Raw genomic sequence first — 27803 nt, forward strand, 5'->3', positions numbered from 1 at the left:
GTGCCCAACTCCACCAATTTCCCGTCAATGCGGAGAAGTGCTGCTTTGCGTCGCTCAGATGATAAGGCGACATTGGCATTACCCACAAAACAAAAGCACCTTTGTGCCCATTCCCGCACGTCATGCGCCCATTCGCGCACCATAGTAGGGTCAAATTGATCGGCTTTGGCTAGAGCATCATCAGCCAAGTACATAATTCTGGATAGTGGTCCCACCGAGTCCAGAAGTTTATCTTGAACCCCTCTAAACCCTTTTTCCACGCCTTTTCGTGGGTCACGGCCACCTCGTGACATAAAAGTTGTCATCACTTGGTCAAATTCTGGCGTGTCCGCCACGTGGTCGGGTAGAAAAGGCCTTGGGCATTCTGACCTCAAACGGTTGCGGACCGTTTTGTCCATGGGCTTTCGTAGCCAGAGGTGCATAAACCTCGCTAGGTGGTCAGGAGGTGTCCAATCGCTTGAGCGAGGGTGTCTAATTTTTCTTGGGTCAAAAAGTTTTTGTCCCAGTGGGTCAAGGATGGTGTCTTCATCCTCTTGCGGGTTATCCGCATTATCTTGGTCTTGGGGTTCTCCCATGAATGTGTGTTGCGGAAAAAATGATTGGGATCCGGAGTCTGAACCCCAACCACCTTCATTAGAGTCTGAGTCGTCCGCTTGCCATTCATCTAAAATGGCCATGGGTTTAGTTTGGGACTGTTCTTCATCCGAAGAGTAGTCGTGTTGGGGATTCGTGATGGTGGCAGAAATGGGTTTAGCGCGTTTAGCGGGGTTTTTACTTTTATGTGAGTGGTCTTTTTCGCCTTTCCACTGGCGTTTGCCCGTGAGAGTTTCAGGGCTTTTGTGAGATTCTTGTGCATCAGAATCGGAGTCATGGCGGGATGGGTGGGCTTTAGATGGTTTCCTCTTGTCGGAGCCAGAGGCCATCATCTTGGAGAGGACTTTCTCCATTGAGGCAGAAACGGCCTCGTTCACCATATTTTGGAGATCTGTGGTTTGAGAGGTCTCCATGGTGTCTGGGTATATGATTGGCACAGGGCGTGGTAGAGGTCAGTCTGCTGTATTTTAGTCGATATAGACTGTAGTAATATCGCTATGCAATACCCCAGCAGGGTGCAATAACGTAAATTTTGTATAGTAGTACAATCGGGACCCCAGCAGGGTTATTGGAATAAATAATAATAATAATAATAAAACCGAGTACCCCAGCAGGGTCTAGACGTTATAGTAACTGGTCAAATGTAAGCCAGATAACCCCAGCAGGGTTGTAATAAATTGATACCCCAGCAGGGTATGAGTAGTGGTATGTTGGAGATTAAGCTCCAGCAGGATAGTAATCCGATTTATATAATCACCCCAGCAGGGTGTATAATGTCCAATGTAACCACTAGGCCCCAGCAGGGCAAATAGACCACTTGTTGGGATTTTAAATGTATTCTGGGCCTCACCCAGTATGACAGAGGTGGCCACAAAGCGACCTCCTTAGCAGCACAATATATAGGGCAGCACCCCAGTCAGGCACAGGTTAATACCTGATGTGCCTTTAAACAGCTTGAGTGACTGACCTCTTGTAGCAGACTGTAGAAAGGCTTGCAGTGTCCGTTGAACTTGCCGTTCTGAGGTTTCGCGGCAATTTGCTGCGGTCCTAAAATGGCGGCCGTAATCTCGCGAGACGCGGGATTAAAAATGGCCGCCGCGAGAAGGAAGCCGCGGCTGAAATAGGGCCGCGGAAAACGCGGCGGAAAATAGCCTCCGAGCGGCGGCAAGGTGGGGAAAAAAGAAGGATGCAGGGAAAAACCCGAGCAGAAAGGAGAGAGGTAAACTACCACTAGGGTGAAGTAACCCCGGTGGTACTAAACATTAGGATAGATAGTAGGATAAAAACGGTTTAGAGACTACAGAAAAATAGCAGAACTATATAGATAATGAAAAAGTTAGATAATAAAATAGTATATATGAGGAAAAAAGGTAAATAAAACATTCACATGAGGTAAAATAGGGAAGAGACAAAAACTCTGACCTGTCTGCGATGGAGCAGTAAAGAAAGAGGGGGAGGAGCCTGTTGACTGAAATAATATACTCCCTATTTGCATTTTGATTGGTTAAAACGTTCATTCACTTTCTTTACTGCTATGGAGTTTTAGTAAAGAGAGTAAAGCAAAATATGAAGCCTCCTGTCATGTGATAAAATTACCTGTATTCTCATCATTGGCGGTTTTCCTTTTCTCTCGGTGATGGAATCAAATCTCCCATGTGTACTTATGTGCAATGTTCACTGTTAATGATTTGAGGTATATGTAACCTTTTGCAATTTTGGTCTTGCAGCTGGTTAACTAATTATTGCTTGGTCCAGGGATTTTTTTTAACTGGTTACGATGATCTTTTTTGATTCTAGATTGATGGCAAATACATTTAATCCTGTCATTTTCCACCTCCTTCCCAAGTTCAGTGTTGTATTTGGCTTCTTGTCCAGTTCTCAAATTTGGCAGTGGAAAATGATCAAATTAGTTCAATTTGCAAATTTCTTAAGCATCTGTTTATTGCAGCTTTAATATAATCCTACTTAGATACTTATTATAACACTGTCTCTGTTATTCTTGCAATCGAATAATTAAATGGAAATATTTGTTGCTGTTTTTGTATGTGTATGACCTTTGTCGTTAGTTCCTATTCCCTTACACCAGTTTAGTTGCCTTATATTTTCAAATAACATTAGGTAAAGCCCCAATCCATTTCACGCCCTAAGCAAAAAGGTTAAATATTCTCATACAGTTAACGCTCCAAATTCCCTCTTTTTAATAGCTCCCCCTAAAACACTTCTTGACAATCAGAGACCAATGGCTATTTTTATTTTCACATTTTCTTGATGGGGATAATGTTAAACATGTGTTGCTGCCCTGCTTAGCCAGCAAAAGTCTCCAATTGCAAGCCTGTAATTTAAACAAAGAAAACTCCAAAAGCTCATACAGGATATAAGTGATGGAGGGGGGAGTCAAGACAACGGCTGGAGAAAGAATTTTAGTCTGATTCTGGGGGCGGACCCAAGGGAATGAAAACTCTACAAAAAGCAATTTAGGTTTAAAAAATGAATTATTCAGTACTCGGTCATATTGTATAAACATTTTTTGTTTTGCTTTTTATATTAACAGTAAGTTTTTTTTGTTGTTGCTTTTATTGTTTATGATACAACAGTGAAATCACATCTGCCTGAAATTGGTCAGCTGATATTTCTACCATAGCTTTTCCTCTCCTGGACGCAATGGATTGATTCAGACGCGTTTAGTGACTTTGCTGTTGTGGAGATGAATAGGAAGTTTCTACAACCTAAATAGGGGAACTCTTTAAGTTTCTACAACCTAAATAGGGGAACTCTTTCGGTGCCAGAGTAATCCTGTTCTACGTTTCTGGCACTCCATCTATTTTCTCTCTTTTGGCCAAGTGGTTGAAATTTAATTGAAACAATATTGCTTTTAAACAAAGGGGTAGCCTGTGGTAGGACCCAAAAAAAAAATACCCTTAAAAAAAGTGAGTCACTCATTAAGCAGGTTTCTTCTCTCTTTTATGGTCTGCATGCCAATTCTGCTATTTCTTGACATGTATGAGGTCTTTTTTGTGTCTTCATTATAGTGTGTTTTGTTCTCCCTAGTTCAATTTCCATAAGGAGTGTAACTACAGAACCTTATTCTATTATAATAATTAAAAATTTTGCTATGTAGAAGAAAATATGCAACTCCGTAGTACAGTCCATCACTTTACAAGTTAGTGAATAGCATACCAGAATTTAAAACATGACTGAAAAAAGTATATTTGAAGGGGCACTCTGGTTGAACCGGTTGAAGTAACCCGGCACCTGGTACTTTTTTCCACCGTAATGACTACTTAATTTTAATGAAGGTGTCATGGTGCCCAGAGAGCTCATTTAGTAAATAAATTAGCAAATATTTCAAGTAATTATGTCTCTGTGATTCCTTTAAGTAGTTTTTTTTTCCTTTTCCTTTTCTTCTTTTATTGCACATAATCCAAGGATGAGAAATCAAAATATCCTGTTACAGTTATTTCTTAAGTTCATTTGTATGCCATGGTTTTCGCAAATGTCTGTTTTTACTTTAATTGTGGCCCTTATTGTAGATAAGTATATTAAATATGTAAAGGTCAATGTAGAGAGTTTGTAAAGTACTCTCCTAGGTGGGTACCTTTTGTGATATTGCAACCCAGCACACAAGCGTAGGACAGAAGTAACTAAGTGAAAAAGGAATAAAGTTGAGGAGACATTTTACCAGAATTTCAGGAGTGGTCAGGTTAATGAAAGACCTCCAGAGAGGTGACAGAACAGGTCATTATAAAGAAACACTGTGGTCAATGTGTCACTGGCTCTGGATAATAGAAATGCATGAATTGAAATGTGAAAACCAACAATCAGTAATTTGCACTTCTTTGGGACCTGCTGCTGTCAAAAATATCAGAGGAACCTGAGAAGAAGCTGAGACAGCAATGTGAGACACACTGCTATTCAACAATACTATTCCGTTGTCTGATCTGTTAATCTTTGCTTAAAGGACCACTATGCAAGAGCCGCGCGCGCGCATTCAGCCAGTCCATAGGAAAGCATTCTAAATGCTTTCCTATGGACGCTGGCGTCTTCTCACTGTGAAAATCACAGTGAGAAGCGCGGAAACGCCTCTAGCGGCTGTCAATGAGACAGCCACTAGAGGCTGGATTAATCCTATTATAAACATAGCAATTTCTCTGAAACTAGGTTTACAGCAGAAAGGGTTAACCCTAGATGGACCTGGCACCCAGACCACTTCATTAAGCTGAAGTGGTCTGGGTGCCTATAGTGGTCCTTTATGCATCTATTAGACATCTCTTTGTTTGTTTAAAAATGGTCAAGTTTCATATAAAAAGAAACATTAATCCAGACATGAACCTCTTTCTTGCTTAAGTTATTCATAAACCAAATTTGACTGATAATGCCCAAATTTGACTGATAATATAATTTCTCTGATATTGACTACTTGTACAGGTGGAACCTGTTGGCCGATAAAAATGTTTTCTCACAGGTGACTACAATCTCTGACCATCCTATATTACTGTAAACTCAAACAGTAAAATTCAAATCCAAATGCTCAACAACTCATTTGTGTTCCGTTCGGATCTGCAGTATACTTCTGAGATTGTGTTTGCTGCGTCATGTTTACCATTACTTATTTTCCTCTCTTGTCTCGTCAGGCTGATACAGAAGAAGAGTCTCAGGCTGATCATTTTTCAATGGATCCCCAGTTGGAAAGGCAGGTGGAGACCATTCGGAACTTGGTAGACTCGTACATGGCAATTATTAACAAATGCATTAGAGACCTGATACCGAAGACCTTAATGCACCTCATGATGAACAGTGTAAGTAATAAAGTGTGCCATGTTATAATTCCAATACAATTTTTAATGAAAAATATGGAACTTCACATTTTTTTCTAGTAATCTCAGATGAAATGTTTATTCAAATCACAGCAACTAGTAACCATCACAAAAATGACTATGAATAACATTTATCAGTTCGGAATAAAATGTATATAGGAATACATTTTTACTGTTTTGTCACTTTATAACTTCATTAAAGTCAGGAAGTCATGAAAGTCTTGATGGGGTTAGAAGAGGAGGGCTTGCAAAGGCAGCAGACAAGAGAACTGCATGTTTTGCAAGCTGTTTTTTTATTTACCCCAATGGAAAAATGCATAAATAAATTCATGCAAGTTTTCATTTGGGGTATATATCTACTAAACTGTGATTTGTTTTCTTTATTTTGTATTTGTGAAGTGGAGTGTTCCTATAAGCTTCCAGATCACAGCAAGTAGATATTAAAAAAAATATATATAATATTAATAATAAAAATTCCATGCACTCATTTCGAGGTCAAAAACAGCTGCAAGCCTCTTTATTGAAGTGTATCACAACAATATGAAAATATGATGTGATTCAAGAGGCTAGCATCAGCCAGTTTTTCACCTTTCACTTTGAGTGCGCCGCATTCTCTATTTATTTGAATATCTCCTCATTCTTAAAGGATTACTGCAAGCACCATGTCCACTCCAGTGATTTGAAGTGGTCATGGTGCCTGGAGAGTTTGTGTATCAGTTCAATATGAAATGCTGCACAGAGATTAACCCCTTTCCTGCCGGAGGTGTAACTCTACCTCTGACAGCATCATAGAGGAGTCATTAATAGAAATTATGTGCAAATTGGCATCAGACACCAGCACATTCAAAATGCTGATACCAGACAGCCAATGGCTTCACAGACCACCTTATTCCACAGCTCACCCTCCCTGACCTCCCTCCCCTACAGTTAGGGGGAGTGATGTCAATTGGGGAAGATTGGGCTAAGGGATAACTTGGCCCCTGTGCTGGAAAATGGTGTATTTAAGTACATTTTATGAAGTACCCCCTTTTCTTGATTATTAATCTCCCACCTCTTACAGTAAATGAAGAAAGTACCTTTTAGAGCCAGCCATGCGATATGAAAAATAGAGACATTTGTTGAAGAAGATACAAGAAACATTGTTCATGGGGGGGCGGGCCTGGCGTTCAAGATGGCCAGACGTGTCTCTCAGTAGCTGTGGCACAATAGAGCAAGGCTTTTAACTTTTTAGCCTGTATGCTCGCTGAGCAAAGCCTAATTTAGTACAGCAGATAACTCCAGCGAGGCAACAATCTACAAGCTCGAACTGCAAAAATTGGCAAAGTCTCACTGTGTCTGACACTGAGGCCCAGCAGACCGCCGACCTCGTAGTTTAGAGAGACGGTTTATGTCTTGACTCGGAGAGAGCATCCTTCTATGGCTCTGATGACGTGCAGCCCTGTAAACCTCCCCCGCCCCTTTGACCGGTGGGGGATAACCTGGTCCCTGCTGGGATAGCTACTTACCCTGCATTATTCCAGCTATAACAGAGGAAAATATGGCTGGTCAGCAGCTCCGGCAACGCCTGGCTACACAGGAGGGCCAAACGTGGAAGGAACAATTCAAAGGCAAGTTTGATCAACTTTGTCAGGCATTATGGACAACAAATTGTACACCGCTCACGAACCTCCAAACCTCTTGCTGACCCGAACAGGAAACCCATTGCTCCAGCTTCTGACTCCTCAACTGGGCCGGGGGCACATTTGGAACCTCATCTGACACATCTCCACAAACTGGAGTCCCTAAGGGTCCTCAATCCTGAAGTCAAAGGGGCACAGGAACACAGGAGAACAGTTTCCACTAAAGCCACGGTCCTGAGAGAAAAGTGGCTGCGATACAACGGACTGTGTCCTATTTACCAACACACAGCTCAACGCCCCTCCAAGCGAACCAAGAGAGATCGAGGTGACAATGTATCTGGCATGATGTCTGCCTCTTTGCTGTGGCCGACCTGCGGGGTTGGATGACCTCCAGCAGATGTTTTTTAATTAAGCATGGCAAAGCCCTCACAGGCTTTACTACTTATTATATTTTAATTTGTTTTAATCTTAATGCAGTAACTTTAAAAATTCCATGGATTTAAAGCTCAATGTCTGGAGGGTTCTTTATGATAACGCCTATTTACTAATCTATCTAGTTATGTGTATCACACTTGTTATGGTATCAATCATAAGCCTATCATCTAATACCCCTCTGGACATGTTGAACAAGCCTGTTTACTTTATGTACATTATTATTATTTTTACAATTGTGCAGATTCTGCAGTGCCATGTCCATGTTATATCTTTTATGTTACTCTGAATGCATAATTTTGCTGGTGTGACACTTTAAGCCTTTTTGTATGCCCATGCACATAATAAATGTGATAATAAATAAAGAATAAAAAATTAAAAAAAAAAACATTGTACATAGGGCAATAATGCCTCAGTCCCCTTCAAGGGTCTCACACAGTTCCCCCAGCATCTCTTACCCTGTTCAAAACACTCTGCAATATCCTTTGTTGGAATCACCATCATCTGCCTTGTTGTACTTAACCGAATCACATTGACGGTCTGAAATTTCTTACCTTTCAAAGGTGATTTTATTTTTTGGAAAAGTCACAAGTCTCAGGGCGCCAAATCATTCTACAGATTTTCTATGAAGTGTTTGTACCACACTTTTATTCACGCTGCACTTATTGCATCGTCCCCGAAAGCCTTCTGAATCATTCGAATAGTTTACATGGAGGAATGTTCAAGCTTAAAGTACCACTCTAGTGCCAGGAAAACATACTCGTTTTCCTGGCATTAGAGTGCCCTGAGGGTGCCCCCACCCTCAGGGACCCACTCCCGCCAGGCTCTGGGGGGAGTAAGGGGTTAAACTTACCTCTTTCTCCAGCGCCGGGCGGGGAGCTCTACTCCTCCTCTCCTTCTTCCTTGCAACGTCATCGGCTGAATGCGCATGCGCGGCAGGAGCCGCGCTCGCATTCAGCCGGTCGCATAGGAAAGCATTTACAATGCTTTCCTATGGACGCTTGCGTGCTCTCACTGTGATTTTCACAGTGAGAATCATGCAAGCGCCTCTAGCGGTTTTGGAGGCTGGATTAACCCTCAGTATAAACATAGCAGTTTCTCTGAAACTGCTATGTTTATAAAAAAAAAGGGTTAATCCTAGAGGGACCTGGCACCCAGACCACTTCATTAAGCTGAAGTGGTCTGGGTGCCTAGAGTGGTCCTTTAACAGAAAATTTGATGCAGAATCGTTGTTCTACTCGTTCAGTCTTTTTAAATGCGGGGGCCTCTCAGTTCACATGCTCAACCAACGGCGTTTAGCACCCACACTGAATAGTACGGTAAAGTCATCATTGTTCACACATGCTCATTCTAGTCTACTCTCCTTAGTTGCCAGGTTACATTGATGTCGCGCAAAACGTTCACGTTACATTAACAATGACTGGACTTTTTCCAGACAGATCTTGCATATTTATATCAAAGTTTTCAGAAAAGTGACGATTAAATGCAATCATAATTTTGGATGTATGTATATGTATTTATTAAAGTGATCTAAAAGTTCTAAAACGACTTCCCTGTCCTAAACTTGGCTCCCTCCATCGTACTCCTAAGGCTGTAATTAGAGAGTAATATTCATGAAATTGTGAGATTGGATGCTTAAGATTGATGCACTGACGTTCATTCTACTCCAAGCATCCTAACCATAGGTGTGCCCTAGTGCAGCCAGGGTGGCCTGGCCTTTCTTTTTTAAATTAATTTTAGTTAAGTAGTTAGATTGTAAATGTGTCTGTCTTATTTGGTCTTGCCACTTAGAAACCATGTTACTAACATTCTACCAAGGTACTATAAGTATAAAGTGATCATCTAAATATAATGACTCAAATTAAACAGTGATTCATAAATGTGAATTTTATATTTTCAAAAATACATTAATGCAATATAATATTTAGAGATTTAATAACTGTTGCTTTTTTTCAGGAACATACATTGCAGATATTCTGTTTTCTTTTTTTTTTCTCTTTTATTTCATTACCACATTGTTATTGTTGACCTGATGTTTCTCCTCAGTGTTTCCCTTTGCATAACAGACCAAGATTCATTCTGATCCCCAGGAAGTGGTTTCCATGGCAATGTTAAAGCTCAGAAAAGCCCTTGAACTTCCTCTCTTTGCTCCCGGCCTAAGGCAGCTCCCACAAGATGACCAAGGAGACTGACTGAGTCTTATCAAATACTTCCTTTTGCAGATTAAGATAGAGAAATCTGTTCCATGGGAAGACTCACGATAGAGCTTTGAAAGGATATGCTAGTAAAACATACATCTTTCGCAGTCGCTGTCTGACTAAAATACCCGGAACACCCTTTTTGTTAAAGTCCACCTTGTGGACTTTAACCCTTTGTATTAGGAATACAACTTAGTAGAAAGGGCCCACTTTTAATGAAGAGCACATCAAACAGACCTTCAGCAGTTGATATTCTTGGTAAACGTCTTGAGTTCAGTACAGGTAATTATTTTGTAGCTAGATGAACCCTTAACAAGAATTTAGGTAAAATATGAGATTTAAAGTTATGAAATGACGCACAATCTAAAGAGCAGATTTGGGGGCGGGGCCTGATTGCTGAACAGAGCAGAAGTGTACCACTGCAGCTCCTGCTCTCCGCTGCAAATAAAAACCTAATTACAACCTCTAGTCGACTTCTAAGGGCCACCAGGCGACATCTAGGTGGAACATGCTGACACCAGACAAGCGGTACTGCCTGCAGGACTTATCTGAATGCTGTTTGCAGCCTACAAGCAGGTTCAGTGGGGGGGATGCAGATGATCCCTCGATGCTACACATTGCTGAAACCTGGAATCAGGGCCCTCGTTTCCCCCCCCCCCCCCTATGGATCGGCAGGGGCTATCCTGGACTCCACAGTGGTGATAGCCTGCTATCCTTTGCAGGAACTGGCAATCCCTGACATGAGGCCTTACTGCGACCAGCAAACCAAGATGGCCGCCGCACTCACCACACTCCTGAGGCCTGGGCCTCACATAAGGAATGACTAACCAGAGCCTTGGGCCATCTCTGGTCTCAATTCTGGATGCGGATCCACCAACGGACGTAACTCTCCTCGACCATTGTTGGGAACCAGCCTGACGCTCACTGACACGCAGTCACACAGCGAACTCCTGGGTGAAACCCCAAACAAAAGCGGTTGATGCGGAAGCAGAAACTAAAGTCACGGGAGCAGGGGCGGACTGAGAGCCTTTGGGGCCCCTGGGCAAAATTAGATCCCAGGCCCTTTGAAGGCCAAATATATGTGCATTAAATAAATGTTAAATATAACTCATAATACGGCATTCCTTTGGATGTGTATATTGTGAAGACCTGTGTATTAATGCATGTTTGTATTTGATATACCAAGATGAAGAAATCTACCAGTGTCGGTGGGTCCTAAAGTTGGAACCCCTCTCAACTGGTAGAAATACACCTCAATGGACACTCCAGAGGTGTCCTGGGGCTTAACCCCTATTTACGAGACAACAAAAAATACATGCACAAGTGCATTCACACAGACTCAAATACAAACAACAAAAAATACTTTGACCATCTGGATAAAATACCCAGATGTAGGGAGTATGTTCTGGAATAATAGAATTGAGATCCTCAAAATAATTACAATTACCACCAATTTTGGTTCATCTATGCTACACTACTATTTACTCTTAGATTATTGTAATTATTTCGAGCATCTCAATTCTATTATTCCAGAACATACTCCCTACATCTGGGTATTTTATCCAGATGGTCAGAGTATTTTTTGATATTTGTATTTGAGTCTGTGTGAATGCACTTGTGCATGTCTGGATGACTACATGTGCTTTTTTTGTATATAGTGTCAGTGTGAATGCATATGTGACATGTGCCAGAGTGTGTGAGGGAGAAGGTGACAGGTGGAAGAGTGTGGGAGGTTGTGACTGGTGGCAGATTGAGGGGGTACCTGGTGGCAGAGTGAGGGAGGGGTTGAGTGGTGGCAGAGTGAGTGGGAGACACAGTGAGGGGGGTGACTGGTGACAGAGTGAGGGAGTGGGTAACTAGTGACAGACAGAGGGAGGGAGAGGGAGTGACTAGTGACAGATTGAGAGAATGGGTGACTAGTGGCAGAGTGAGGGAGGGAAGAGATGACTAGTGGCAAAGTGAAGGAGGGAAGGGATGACTGGTGACAGAGTGATGGGATGACTGGTGACAGAGTGAGGTAGTGACTAGTGACAGAGTGAGGGAGGGGGTGACTGTCACTAGTCACTCCCTCCCTAACTCTGTCACTGTGTCACCCGCTCTGTCGCTAGTCACCCCCTCCCTCACTAGTCACCCCCTCACTCTGTCACTAGTCACCCCCTCACTCTGTCACTGTGTCACACCCTCCCTCCCTCTGTCACTAGTCACTCCCTCCCTAATTCTGTCACTGTGAGGGAAGGAAGGGGTGACTGGTGACAGAGTGAGGGGATGACTGGTGACAGAGTGAGGGAAGGGATGACTGGTGACAGAGTGAGGGAAGGAAGGGATGACTGGTGACAGAGTGAGAGAGGGGGTGACTAGTGACAGAATGAGGGAGGGAGTGGGTGACTAGTGACAGAGTGAGGAAGGGGGTGACTAGTGACAGAGTGGGGGAGAGGGTGACTAGTGACAGAGTGAGGGGGTGATTAGTGACAGAGTGAGGGAGGGAATGGGTGACACAGTGACAGAGGGAGGGGGTGACTAGTGACAGAGTGCGGCAGTGGGTGACTAGTGAGGGAGATGGTGACTAGTGACAGAGTGAGGGAGGTGGTGACTGTCACTAGTCACCCCCTCCCTCTGTCACTGTGTCACCCATTCCCTCCCTCACTCTGTGTCCCTCACGCTAGTCAGCCCTTCCCTCCCTTACTCTGTCACTAGTCACCCCCTCCCTCCCTCTGTCACTAGTCACTCCCTCCTTAACTCTGTCACTAGCCATCCCCTCCCTCACTCTGTCACTAGAGTGAGTGGGTGACTAGTGACAGAGTGAGGGAGGGGATGACTAGTGACAGAGTGAGGCAGGGGATGACTAGTGATAGAGTGAGGCAGGGGATGAGTAGTGATAGAGTGAGGGAGGGGATGACTAGTGACAGAGTGAGGGAGGGGATGACTAGTGACAGAGTGAGGGAGGGGATGACTAGTGACAGAGTGAGGGAGGGGGTGACACAGTGACAGAGTGAGGGAGGACGTGACACAGTGAGGGAGGGGGTGACACGGTGATGACAGAGGGAGGAAGGGGTGACTAGTGACAGAGGGCGGGTGGGGGTGACATAGTGACATAGGGAGGGAGGGGGTGACAGACTTAGGGAGAGAGTGACTAGTGACAGAGGGAGGGGGTGACTAGTGACAGAGTGAGGGAGGGGGTGACTAGTGACAGAGTGAGGGAGGGGGTGAATAGTGACAGAGTGAGGGAGGGGGTGACTAGTGACAGAGGGAGGGTGACTAGTGACTGAAGTGACAAGTGACACAGAGGGAGGGGGTGACTAGGGACACAGTGAGGGAGGGTGACTAGTGACACAGTGGGGCGGGTGACTAGTGACAGTGAAGGGGGGTGACTAGTGACACAGTGAGGGGGGTTACTAGTGAAACAGTGAGGGGGTGACTAGTGACACAGTGAGGGGTGACTAGTGACACAGTGAGGGGGTGACTAGTGACAGGGAGGGGTGACTAATGACACGGAGGGGTGACTAATGACACAGTGGGGGTGACTAATGACACAGTGGGGGGTGACTAGTGACACAGTGGGGGGATGGGGGTGACATAGTGACAGAGGGAGGGAGGGGGTGACAGTCTTAGGGAGAGAGTGACTAGTGACAGAGGGAGGGGTGACTAGTGACAGAGTGAGGGAGGGGGTGACAGACTTAGGGAGAGAGTGACTAGTGACAGAGGGAGGGGTGACTAGTGACAGAGTGAGGGAGGGGGTGACTAGTGACAGAGTGAGGGAGGGGGTGACTAGTGACAGAGGGAGGGTGACTAGTGACTGAGGTGACAAGTGACACAGAGGAGGGGGTGACTAGGGACACAGTGAGGGAGGGTGACTAGTGACACAGTGGGGTGGGTGACTAGTGACAGTGAAGGGGGGTGACTAGTGACACAGTGAGGGCGGGTGACTAGTGACAGTGAAGGGGGGTGACTAGTGACACAGTGAGGGCGGTTACTAATGACACAGTGAGGGGGGTGACTAGTGACACAGTGGGGGGTGACTAGTGACGGGGGGTGACTAGTGACAGGGAGGGGTGACTAATGACACAGTAGGGGGTGACTAGTGACACAGTGGGGGAACTGGTGACAGGGGGGATGACTAGTGACAGGGGGGGTGAGTAGTGACAGAGGGGGGGTGACTAGTGATGGGGGAGTGACTAGTGATGGGGGGTGAGTAGTGACGGGGGTGAGTAGTGACGGGGGGGTGATTAGGGACACAGTGGGAGGGGGTGACTAGTGACACTTTGGGGGGGTGACTAGTGACACAGTGAGGGGGGTGACTAGTGACACAGTGGGGGGGTGAGTAGTGACACAGTGGGGGGTGACTAGTGACACAGTGGGGGGTGACTAGTGACACAGTGGGGGGTGAGTAGTGACACAGTGGGGGGTGAGTAGTGACACGGGGGTGAGTAGTGACACGGGGGGTGAGTTGTGACACAGGGGTCGTGAGTAGTGACACAGGGGTCGTGAGTAGTGACACAGGGGGGTGACTAGTGACAGGGGGGGTGACTAGTGACACAGGGGGGTGACTAGTGACAGGGAGGGGTGACTAGTGACACAGGGGGGAGACTAGTGACACAGGGGGTGACTAGTGACACAGGGGGGTGACTAGTGACACAGGGGGGGTGACTAGTGGACACAGGGGGGTGAGTAGTGACAGGGGGGGTGAGTAGTGACACAGGGGGGGTGAGTAGTGACAGGGGGGGTGAGTAGCGACACGGGGGTGAGTAGTGACAGAGTGGGTGTGACTAGTGATGGGGGGTGAGTAGTGACAGAGTGGGGGTGATTAGGGACACAGTGGGAGGGGGCAAGGGTGATTAGTGCCTACCTTTCTCTCTGCTTCCTCTTCTCTCCCAGGCTGCTGCTCCTTCCCCTGCTGATCGGGCTGTGTGAGAGGAGTAAACAGGAAGTGATGTCACTTCCTTTCCCCTCCCATCACACAGAGCCGCGAGGGACAGGAGATGGAGACCTGGCAGAGAGGAGGTGAAGTTGTCAGGTCTCCTTTGAGGATGGGGGAGGGGAGCAGGTGACATGCAGAGCGGTAGGTTGTGGGGCCCTGCACTCATTCAGGGGCTGTCTCGGGCCCTCAGTCCATGACCGATGTGCCCGATAGGTCAGTCCGCCCCTGCACGGGAGATACCTCGATGCAGACAACTCAGCTCTGCTGTGAACCGCCACCCTCCCGTACAACTCCCATGCCCTTGAAGGGCCTTTACCCGTTTTGAGCGGGAGAGAGCTCAGAGGGGGACCTGTGGGTCAGGCGACTCAGACCATATAGCAGCCTGAGGCTTGTGGGGTGTGAACTTGCAGGACTTGGGTTTGTATCGCAGTCAGGCCAGCACACACGACATGTTAGGCATTGGATAATTAACCTGTTTACACCCTAATGCTTTTCGTGCCTCAGTTTAGCCAGCTCTTTATATTATACTGCTCTTAAGGCAATACTGTCTATAAGTTAGTTTCATATGACACATAATACTGCGTCTGGCACCCTGTGGTACTACTCATAGTTTTCAATAAAGAGCAGATTTACCATAATAAGAAACATGCATATTGGAAAACCATGGCACTTTACAAGCAAAAAAATAAATTAAAACACACAATGACGTTGCTGTTTATTGCAGTGTGCTTTCATTATTTTTACTATTCTTAGTCATATTACTGTAAATCCGTATTGCATTCACATCCTGTAGTAAGTATCTATTTTTTCAAGTAAATAATGCAATTAGATAATGCAGCTTGTTTTGTACCCATAAAGTATGATCATATACCTGTAAATATGATAAAACACATTTCTCTATCCCATAAGCTCTTTACCATACTTTGCAGGTGAAGGAATTCATCAACTCTGAGCTCCTTGCTCACTTGTATTCTTCTGAGGATCAAAACACTTTGATGGAGGAGTCTGCTGAGCAGGCTCAGAGACGAGATGAAATGCTAAGGATGTACCATGCCCTCAAGGAAGCTCTTCAAATCATTGGGGATATCAGCACAACAACTATTTCTACCCCTTTACCCCCACCTGTAGATGATTCCTGGATGTTGCAGTCACGCAGGTAAACTTTCCACTTAGGCACCATCTTTGTTGTGTTTGGAGGCTCATACATATGGCTGAGTGAAGTCATCAAGAGAAGCATTGAGGACACAAGGAGCAATCGCTGTTATCAGAAAAGCCTATGCTTTTTATGATACAGGGACCGCTTTTATAGCCCAAAATCACCTCATTAAGTTGTAGTGATTTAGGTGCTTGTATGTTCCCTTTAAAGAAGGCATGCAATGGAGAAGAAACTGGAAATAGATTAAAGGGAGTATACACTAATAAGAAAATGAGGAGGATAAAGCATAGGTGTGCAGTTCCTTTAAATTTACAGGGTTAAACACCGGATTTTGTCCATCCAGAAAATTATCGCATTTCAGCTAGGATGGCAATTCTAATATTTACTAAAGTCCAGTCGGAATTCAGCCAACATTACTGAATAGAGAACAATCAACCTAATGCATTATGTGTCTGGTTTAAAATCAGTACTTTTCACATCCAAATTATTTACAAAGTACAAGATCTGGAATATGTACAAAACACAGATTTTAAAATAAATAGGGACCAAATGCATCCATTAGGATGCACATATGCAAATTGTGATAATTTTCTTTTTTGCAAGCAAATGATAATTTGAAGTAGCCAGCGAGTTAAAAAAAAAATCCTTGGTAATAAGAGATTTAATCATGTGGCTGCTGACTAGTGCTTGCTAGCCATCTGCCATATTAAAATGTTATTTTTAAAAAAAAAAAAAAGCTTATGAGGGTCAATATGACCCCTGTATTATTATTTTGAGAGGTGTAATAGCTCCATTATGACCCACCCGTCATGCCCTGTGTGAGGACATATGTACTAAAAAGTGAGCAGCCAGCAGCTGTTCAGTGTAACTATAAACTAGCTAGCACCTGGGCAGCAATTGCCCCAGTTGGTACCAGTCCATACTATGTCTTAATTTATACTTAATATTGTTTCACATATACACAACTGCATTTGACACCCCAGAGTGGGTTGCTAACTAATTATTTGTTATGAAGCAAGTAAGTGGTTCTGACCACAGAATTCCTAGCAGGCCAAGATGTACGGATAGTTCATTGAGACTCTCATTGCTCCTTAATTGATCCTTGTGTTTACGAAGTATTGACCTGTAAGAACCTGCTTGATGAATTGCTTGCGAAACATTGGCATATATTAATGGTTGCAAACACCTTTTATTAATTACTTTCAAAATCAATTTACATCTGTTTGTGAGAAATTACTCTGCAGTAGTCATGTTTTGTAAAATTATCCCAGACTAGTAACAAGTTAATGAAAATGCTAAATTGAACCTAAGCTTTAATTAATATAGTGATTGAGGGTAAATGTTGCTACAGGTCTCCACCTTCAAGTCCAACAAACCAAAAAAGATCTGTTCAGCAAGCTACTACACGACCACGTGGCCCTGCACCTTCTGCTCCATCTTCAGGCATTCAACTAGCGGCTCCTCCAGTACCTAACCGTCCTGGGCCTTTACCTCCTTTTCCCAACAACAATGATCCATTTATGATGCCACCTCAGATACCTTCACGACCATCTCGTGCTCCACCCAGTGTTCCCAGGTAAGAAATAATTATTTGTAGAGTAAAGAAATTAAAACTGGCAGGTATTGGTTTGGATCAATTAAATAAACCAATTAAATAATGGTTTATCGAAAGATGATAATAATCGGATAGAAAATTATAACTATACTTTAATTGAAAATATTGAATGAGGTTATATAGTTCAATTTATTAGGCACATTGTGCCCAATAAATGGCTTCATCGGATTTGAAAACTGAAAGTTGTTCATACTTCCTTTTACTATTTGTCCGCTGGCAGCATTGGCAGTCAGTGGGCAAATAGCTTGAGAAAAAAAAAAAGGCAGTCAATATGACCCTCATATTAGTATAATGGATGTTGTAAAACCTTCCTTATGCCCTCCATGTGGGGGCACTTCTACTAAACAGTGAGCAACCAGCAGTTTTTATTGTGTTTGGCTACGTATTACCTGTTTTCAACCAATAGAATGAAATAGACCTTAATCCTAATAAATGAGAATTAAACAATTACATTTTTCATGGCCATAACAGCAATAGGAATAACAGCTAAAGCAATTCTTAAAGTTGAATAATGTCTTATGGTTGTGTTTTAAGTACAGCAAGAGTCACACAATCCTGGGAATTACCAGAGATATAGATTTAAATGTGTTGTTGTTTTTTTCATTTTTGTGAAAATAATTTACAATAATACAGTAAAGAAAAGCCATATTTTTTAAAAAGTATACCATGCTACAGATCACTGCCGTTTCAATCAGTGCATATGTGTATTTTTAGATTGTGGTTATTCAATAGACATATTGTTTGCTCAGTAGAAGACCTATAACATTGAACAAGAATCCCCCAGCAGCACTATCCTTTCAGATGAGTAAAAATGGCTCAGCAAGAAGAAAGTAAGATTTTCAGAGAAAAGATGTAATAGACATATTTAATAGAAAAAGGATGCTTGCATTTCAGCATCCAAAATGTTGGAATCCAAAATTCATTTCCCCAGTTTGGAGATTACCCCATATAAGTACCTTGACAGTAGGCATTGTATGTGCAGTCTTACATGGTTACCTTGACGAACAAAGTATATAGCAGCGATAGACTGTAAGAGATGAAGAAAAGAATCAGGAGGCACCAAAGCGTGACCTGATATCCCATTTTAACATTTAAGATGTCCCTTAACCCTTTCAGATGACAGGTACCCTCTTCCACCTAAGATAAAAACATAAAAACAGATTACGTAATATTACTTTTTTCTCTGTTGATGAATCTACTTTCACTCCTACACTGTTCGCACCCTTTCTTCTCCAACTGAACATTTCGAATGCATGTCAATTTCCATAAATCAAATGCTGTAATCACTAATTACACTAATGCATCCCTATGTTAGCTTTACTCCTTAAGGACACATGACAGAATATTTCCTTCATGCTAGATTTATACTTCTGAAGCTGTGTTTTAAGGGGTTAATAGTTAGGTGTACATTCCAAACCAATGAATAAACGTGCTGATTTTCCTTGAAATAGGCACTTTTACAAAGTAGGATCTCCTTATCGTCCCTTAAGCATTTCAGTCAAGAAGATGTGGAGTGTCCCTCAAAAATCAGACAGAAACCAGATACTACTCAATGCAATGTTTGCAGATTTATGCTTTGCATATTGTTATTAAATTGAATAATCAGTGCATTGGAAGCAGGTATTGGAAGCAGGTATTGTAGTGTGTAGTTTGTGCAGTGGCAGTATGGAGTGACATTCAGCATTTCAAAGTACAGTTCAGTTCAAGTTTCAGATCTACGTATGAGAGCATGTGCATGATCTTTATTTCAGTTCTTTTTTTTTTTTTTTGTCATGTTTCACTAGAAGTGATAAATAGCAATGCATGTAAAAGAGCTTTTGATGGACTATAGGCTGGCCAGAAATGTGCTAGAATTTTTGTACTCCTTTTGTTGTGTGTGAAGCGCTGTACTTGAATTATTTCTAGTGCATGCTTGTGGGTAGAACTTTAACCCCTTAAGGACACATGACATGTGTGACATGTCATGATTCCCTTTTATTCCAGAAGTTTGTCCTTAAGGGGTTAAACTTACCAATTATTTTACTTTTGTAGTATTTATTTCTGTCAGTGGAACACTCTTAATCTAGCCTCTTTAACCATATAACTGATAGAGCTTAAATCTTATGAACATGCAGATTATTTTCCGTGATGCTCTTTGCATGACTGGTGTTTTCTCATACTAGTTAATGGGATTTTATTGTGTGTGCACTTCATCAGTAAGTGTCTCTTGGCAAGACTTCTAACAGTACATATCTGCTTGACTCAAATCTTCAAAGATTGTAAGCTTGTGTGACCAGGGTCCTTCAGCTTTTCCCTTTCTATAACTGTAAGGTGCTGTAGAATATGTTGGTGCTATATACTATTACTCATAATGATGATGACCAATTAGCCCCCACACCTCTGCTTTCTTAATCCTTTCCAGGGCTGGGCAAAAGGTAGAATGGCAAAGCAAAGCATCATAGCCAGTTCTACATCTGCGGATCACCTTTTCCCACCCATGATCTATACAAGCCCCCGGCTTACTCTTCCTCCCCAGGTCACTATGGTGCCCTCTTTGTTATACATTTACTATTTACTACAGTTATTGTTATATTTATGATGAACTAATCTTTTGATACGTTTAATCTTTGTTGTACAGTGCTAATAAACACTTTCTAAGCTTTATTTTTCTAATATCTGTCTATTATTATCTGATTCATGAAATAAAATCTGATCAGAAAAATCAATTTGCTAAAACAAATGTTCATTAGAGTCTACAGAAGAAGAGGCAAAATGACAAGGTGCAGCAAGACAAACTCTGAAACAGTTATCGGGAAAATCCGTTTTATAAAGTTAGTAATTAATAAAAAAAACTGCAACATATTTGATTTGCTGTAACATGATGACTGTAGGTATTGTGTTCATTAATTGTTGGGATAAATTCATTTCCTTTGAGCTTACAGGAAACACTGTAAAAAAACAAAAAGCGTAAACTATAGAAGCGGACTATGCAGATTAGGTTGAATATATTAATCTGATATTAATCTGTAACTTTCTTACTGGGACTCTATAGTTATCAAAACAACTTTAGTTTAGCAACTTTATCTGAAGCAGTTTTGGTGTGTAGATCATGTCCCTTCAGTCTCACTGCTTAATTTTCTGCCATTTAGGAGTTACATCACTTTTGTTTGTGTCCATGCAGCCATAGCCACACCTCCCCTGGCTTTGACTCACATAGCCTCCATGAAAAAAAAAGCTTTTATTTTTACTCAGATGTTTGCTTACTTTAGAGGTTTTTAATTCCTGCTTTGTAATTTGAACTTTAATCACACACAGGTGGTTCTTACAAGGCTTAGCAAGCTATTAACACTGCAGGAGAGAAGACATTTTAAATTAAACAGACTGTGCAATTAAGGAAGAATAAACATTAGATCTCACTTTAAATTAAATGTTTAGTAATGCTGTACATATTACATGAAGGAAGGTGTGACTAGGGCTGCAAATTGATTTAACACCAAAATAGCAGAGAATTGAACAGTGACACTGTGGGGGGCATGATAAGTTAAACAGGTGGAAACATGTTGCTTTTAAAATCTTATTTCAAGGACATAAAATATATATAGCAGCATCTTTTTAGGAGTGAATCAAAAAACACTTGCAGGTTCAAAAGAGTAAAATTTAAAAAAGTGTGCTGTGTCTTTAAATCTTTAGAGTGGGGGGGCGGAGCCTGAACGCCGAAGTGAACGGTCGCATGTGCCTGTAGCTCCGAGCTTCACCCGGGGAAATCAACGACTGGCCCTCACCCCCTCACCCTCCAAACGACAGGAAAGGTCCCCGAGATTACATGGGACGAAAAACTAGAAAAACGGTACCGGGCAAGCCCACCCCAGGGCTAACGATCGGAGACATGTGGCGGCAAGCAAGCTACGCAAGCGGGCCCAACATGGCGGCTCTCCATGGCGGCTGCTCCGACTTTTCGGATGAACTGTCTGAGGATGCAGAGGACGAACATCTACCTGCTCCTGCCCCAACGCAAACGCCTAAACGCAGCAAAAAAAGCGCAGATTCTGAGCCGGTCACCACGGCGATCCTCAAGTCTCTATTAGCAGACTTGCAGAGAAATATCCTAGCAGATGTCACGGCGCTTCGAAATGACCTACAGGGCCTGACAGGCCGCATCGGCACATTGGAAGGGTCCACACAAGCTCAGGCACAGAACATTGCCACGCTACAGCAGGCAGTGCACGACCTCCAAATGCAGACCCAGAAGCTAGAAATCCGCTCTGCGGCACAAGAAGACTCCAGACGGAGACACAACCTGAAAATCAGAGGGGTCTCTGAGGCAGTACCGGAGACCGAGCTGCCACTGGTCATGAAACGTCTGCTAACAACCATCCTCCCGACCAGGCAAGCTAAAGAGATCAACCCTGCAGACCTCTTTCGGATCCCCAAGCCCGCAAAAGCACCAGCCACTGCCTCCAGGGACGTCATACTTGCGTTCCGAAATGGCCGAGAAAAAGCTGCAGTACTCGCGGCCCTGCGAGGGAAAACGCCCCTCCATTTTGAATCCATGGAGCTGACGTTCTTTGCCGATTTATCCAGCAGCACCTTAGCCTGGCGTCGGTCGCTCCGACCGCTAACCACCCTGCTTCAACGCCACAAGATCGGGTACCGCTGGCGACTCCCCCGAGGTCTCCTAATTCAACAGGGGGCAGACACACACCAACTCCACGACATCCAGGATGCCGCAGCCCTGCTACAGACCCTGGGCCTACCGCAGGACTCACTCTTACAGGGGGGACCACCTACCCCCGCTTCTACCACCTGCAGCTGGGACCCAGCGAGGATCACGCCATTCTTCCCCACGGGCGCAACACCGGACTCCTATGCAACGGTCACCACCTAGATGCTGCAGACATCCCTGGCGGCTTGCTGGAAGGCCCCAGGACGCCCCATTTAGTAGGGACACTGGGGATCCACGACAGGACTCACCCACGGTTGGACAGCTCAGTCACCCCACGAGGGGGAGTACGACTCACCACACATCCACGCCCGCGGCCGGCCCATAACAAGGGCATAGGTTGATAACGACAGGGCAACTCACCGCAGCTCTGCGTTCCACGCTGCAAGCCCTCTACTGCCAGAGGACACGGACTAGCCCCTGCCGAACTCACTTACCCATTTTCAACTATTAGCCTCATTCGATTTTTCGTTTTTTACCTCTCTCCCCATTCTCTTATTTTATTTTACTAGGCTGTCTACTACCTGTCTTTCCTATAGAGCATTTAGGAGGTCCCAGGACTTCAATGGGCTTAAAACTGTTTATTTTTGTGCAAAGTCTTATTAACATATTTGCATGCTAGCATTCAGCCACACTATAATACAACCCTGCAGGCAATACACTGTGTCTAAACATGCGCAGCTATGAATGCAACACTGTTAACTTGCTTAGCACACTCTATGACCGTTGAACTAACCTAGACTGTTGAAAGACACAAACGCTTACCTCACTTACCTAGCATATATTATAACGCAATATGTCTTACTCTAGATGACAGTGGCCTTACAGCCGTTTGCTGAATGTTCACAGTTTACCACACACAAGTGGAAGTTAACATGTTAGCTTATAGATGCTCACTAATATGAGCTACTGGAGCCACCGTAAAAGAATAATGCTCAGTTTAGTTTTTATGTTGGTTACCATTTTGGCTGTTATATGGCACATACGCTCTTTTTTCTATCCTGCATATTTGATCAAGATTGCGTCTAATTTTTGACACACCTAATACCACTGACGTGCTGTATCATAAACGATCTGTAGTAACCTGGCATAACCGAACCATACTACAGCAACATGATATATCTCAACTCAGCTTATTCCTAAGCTAGTCTTTTTTATCACAATTCCATCTAATTCCCGATACACCTAATCGCGCCTCATCACACTGGCGTATTGTACTAAGCTATATAAATGATCTATATTAACCTGGCCTAGCCAAACCATACCACGTCACACACGGTATGTCTTAGCTCATCCTGTGGTTAGCGGAGCATGTTGAACCAAACCCAAGTCTCACTCTCAACATAATTATAATGCGTAGTTCTCAACTAGCCCACATTGGAGCACCTCGCTCGGTATACGCCTCGCACACAGGCCAATGGTGACCGCTCAGCGCACCACTGCGCTCCAACTGTTTTACCATCACTCACGTCTCTAGCCTAACATTACTAAGCGAAGAGCTCAGTTCCCTTTTGGTTTTCTTTTTTTTTTTACGTGTTACTGAACCTAGTATTTAGCCAAACTGACTAGTTAGCGCAGATTAACTCAATAACATTGACTGTAACGAGCAACGCAATGACGACCCATGTTTTGTTTTTACAATCGTATATAAAAATGTGCACTGTACAAAGCCACTACTGTACTATCGTGATGATATGTTTATGTTTATGACTGCTATTGTGGCAAGGTAAACTGTTTTGCATACCCTTGCACTCAAAAATAAAGAATTCAAAAAAAAAAAAAAAATCTTTAGAGTGAAAAATGCAATACTTATTTTGTGCAAAATTATAATAAAGTGCAGCAATTAAAGTGCAATTGATAATGCTTTATACAACCCTTTTTTGATATTAGTGCCGCACAAGTGTAAATTGAAATGTACAAAAAAGTGTAAAAAAAAAAGAAAATGTTTAAAATTACCACAACTTTCAAAATGGTATTTTTCAAACCACTCAAAGAGGTAAAACGATATCCATACACATGTACAAGATTAAAAAAAAAGGGGAGAAGGGGAAAGAGAAAATATATATGGTGTGATATTGTTTCAACACTGAAAAATATATAAAAATGAGAGATACACACTCACAAGTGTAGTGCAGATGAATCTGCGCTAACTATAACTGCTCCAAACAGTGATCCCAAAGGAGATGCAGGCAGAAAACTCGAGGCTGGTGTAGATGTAGAACAAATCTTTATTTCACACAACCTTTAAAAAAAATATAGCAGCAGGCAAAGTAGACCCTCTTCCTTTCTTCCTCACCGGGCAAGGTTCTTAGTTGGTCTCGGTATATGGCAAGAATCCCAGGACCGAACTGCACGTATCCCTGGATACTTCCGGGAGGCGGGGTTACTCTCCACTTGCGTGCGTGATGATGTGGGTAGCTGTGGGGGCATGATCTACGCACCAAAATGGCTTTATTAAGCAAAAGTTGTTTTGGTGAAAATAATGTCTGTTCGGGTCTGTTCGATCAACTGTAGCTTATCCAGTACAAAAAAAATATACAAAACTGTCTTCTTCTTTTTTTTTTTTAAATTCTTTATTTTTGTTGTGCAAGGTTCAACAGCAAGCCAGTGATGCCATAACAGCAGTCCCAGGCATAACATCATCGTACATTATCATATATGGCAAATGAGAGAGCTGCACACTTTTTATATTATGAAGCGGAAAAGGTCGGGTTATCTAACGATTTTGTTAAATTAAAGGACATAAAAGCTCGGTCCAGGTATGCATAGTTGAATACAGAACTAACATAATAACATTAAACATTAAGGATCATGTGTTGGTCGTGAAACCGGACATAAATTACGCTCAATAGAAGCGATAAAAAAAAGAAAAAAAAGAAGAATCAGGGTGTGACATCAACCTGCTAGCTAGTGTAAGTTCCTACAGTTATGTACCACTGCTCGTTGAAGGTACGGAAACAGCTACGTGAGTGGTTGTGCTGTGAGTGATAGGGTGATTCTAGGCAAGTGTGGTGAGCTCTTCGGAGCATCCATCTCGTACCCATGACATGGCTATAAGTAAGCGGCTATACTGCGTGTGTTAGTGTGGGTAATAGGCGTGCATTAGACTAATGCACATGGAGTAGCTGTGGTAAAAACAAGTGCAGAACATAATTAGCCGGGGGGACGTCTAGCTATGCTGTAGAAAACCACCATGTCTATAAGGGAGGCATATGTTATTCATATGGCACATTAATAGGCAAGGCCTGGTGGGCGGTGGAAAGTGCGTTTAGGATACTTTAGTGTGTGATAGCCCTAAGATTAGTAGAGGGAAAAATATGTCAAGCATATATAAAGTAAAATAGAAAAAAAATAACAGTATCCGTGGTAAGGGTAGTGCAGTGCAGTGTTCTTACACAGTCCGAAAATCTAGCGTGGGAACTGTCTGTAGGCTCTGAGTCCCGGTTCAAGTGGTAGCTACCGCATAGAGTTCCGCTGGTCTTTGCCGTGGCACAAATTCCGGTGCGCTGACCGAGTGTGTCCCAAGGGTGCAGCTCGTGGGGCCCTTCTGCGCTGATGTAGCTTCCAAAGTTGTCAGTGGGATGTTGAGCTTCTTCAAGGCCTCTGCGGCCTCTGGTAGGTTCCGGGCCAGCACAGGGCCATTTGCACTCTCTATGCACAGAGTCCGTCCGGGTCCCCAGCGGTATCGGAGCTGGTGTTGCCGTAGGAGGGAGGTGACCTGTCGGAGGGACCTTCTCCACGATAGTGTGTTACTTGATAAGTCCGCATAAAAAGAGAGGGACATTTCTTCAAAGGTATATGTTGGCAGGCCCTTGATGGCGTTGAGTACTGCCCTTTTGTCCCTTGCTGTTTGAAAGCGTAGGATGACATCCCCCGTGGCCGTTGGTGGTGCTGTAGTCGGCTTTGGGATGCGAAAAATCCCGTCCAGCGTGATCGATTTTGCCACTTTTGGAGTCAGGAGCGCGGTGAGCAGTCGCCTGGTAAAGTGAGGGAGCTCCGCCTCTGGTGTGGAGTCCGCGACCCCTCTCAGCTTCAGGTTATTTTGGCGTCTCCTATCCTCTTGGGTGGCCAATTGTTGAGCATGAAGTGTCGTTTGTTTTTTCAGGTCGCAGACCGTCGCTTGCAGTTCCGCAAGTTGGTTTGTGTGGTCTCTGGCAGTGTTTTCCACCGTACCTAGTCGGGTGCAAAGGCCTTGTAGGTCTTTCCTGATTGTTGCCACCTCCATCGAAATTTTCTCGTGGTGGGTGGCCATGAGTGCCGTGATGGCCTCCATGGATACCGGCGTGTGGGTCAGAGCAGGTGGTCGAGGTCTCTCAGGCATCAGTGGTAAGCCAGTTGGGGTAAAGCTCCCGTCTCCTTCGTCGGAGGACTCATTTGAGAAGTCTGTGCATCCCCCATGCAGGGACTCCATTGTAGCGCTTGTGGCCTTGTGGGCCTGCCTCCACATGTCCCCGATGTTCATACCCTGACTGGGCTTATCGGGCTTAGGCTTCTTAGTTTTTCTGCCCATTGTTGTCAGGTGGGCTAAGAGCACCTAGGGGGTCCGGTGGGCCGAGATTGCCGCCAATATCGGTAGTTTTTTGCGGTTTTAGTCGGGAGCTTCTCGGCCATGCGACTTTCCTCGTCGGTAGCTTGACTCCGCCCCCAAAACTGTCTTCTTCTAATAACATCTTCATGCCTTTTATTCTTTCTTACCAGTTATTTATTTAGGTTTTCAGCTTTCATAGGCTCAACTATGTCTATCTCCCCTCATGACTTCCATATTATTATCATTATTATTATAGTCCAAGTCCAAGCTTATAACCACAACAGGCTACAGCAGTAGTCCGGAGTACATGCAGTTATTTTTCCAAATGTTTTATTTAAAAATGTGGATTTAGTAAAATATTGTAAATCTTTGTCATTTGTCTTAAATATAAGGATTGTGGCCTTGAAAAGGCAATACAATATACAATTGTGCTCAAAAGTTTGCATACCCTTGGAAAATTGGCAATATATGTACCATTTTAAAATAAAACATGAGTGATCAGGCAAAACATGACTTTTATTTATTATGGGATTCATATTCAACTGTAGGTTATAACTGAATGGAACAATCATAAAACAAAACATGGCAACAAAGAAAACAATGAAATGACCCCTGTTCAAAAGTCTGCATACGCTTAGTTATTATTAATGTGTATCGCCACCTTTAGCTTCAGTTACAGCGTGCAATCTTTTGTAATATTTGTTTATGAGGTACCTAATTCTTGCAGGCGGTATAGCTGCCCATTCATCTTAGCAAAAAAGGGGAAGGTGAGAGGGAGGAGGTAGTAATACTGTGATGGAGGGGGTGAGGGAGGGGGTGATGGTGTGAGGGAGGGGGTGATGGTGAGAGGGAAGGGGGGTGCTGTGAGGGGGGTGGAGGGAGAGGAGGACGATGGTGTGAGGGAGGGTGGGGTGATGTGAGGGTAAGAAGGGCTGTGATGATGAAAGGGAGGGGGGGTAATGGTGAGGGGGGTGATGTGAGAGGGAGAGGGGGTGAAGGTGTGAGGGGGTGATGGTGTGAGGGAGGGGGGTGATGATGAGAGGAGGGGTGATGTGAGAGGGAGAGGTGGGTGATGCTAGGGTGAGAGGGGGTGATGGTGAGAGGGAGGGGGGTGATGATGAGAGGAGGGGTGATGTGAGGGTGAGAGGGGGTGATGTGAGGGTGAGAGGGGGTGATGGTGAGAGGGAGGGGGGTGATGATGAGAGGAGGGGTGATGTGAGGGTGGAAGGGGGT

General features: G+C 43.8%; 1 protein-coding gene across 2 annotated transcripts in view; it reads left to right on the plus strand.

Moving 5' to 3' along the window:
• Positions 1–27803, plus strand: part of DNM3 (dynamin 3) — a 404911-nt gene that overhangs the window by 322111 nt on the left and 54997 nt on the right. For both annotated transcript variants that reach the window (XM_063426168.1, XM_063426167.1), the window contains 3 exons: positions 5226–5390; positions 15502–15728; positions 17080–17304. In XM_063426168.1, coding sequence (XP_063282238.1) covers positions 5226–5390; positions 15502–15728; positions 17080–17304 — 617 coding nt within the window. The remainder of the gene's footprint in view (positions 1–5225; positions 5391–15501; positions 15729–17079; positions 17305–27803) is intronic.

The sequence above is a fragment of the Pelobates fuscus genome, chromosome 7, assembly GCF_036172605.1.
Source record: "Pelobates fuscus isolate aPelFus1 chromosome 7, aPelFus1.pri, whole genome shotgun sequence".
Lineage (NCBI taxonomy): Eukaryota > Metazoa > Chordata > Amphibia > Anura > Pelobatidae > Pelobates > Pelobates fuscus.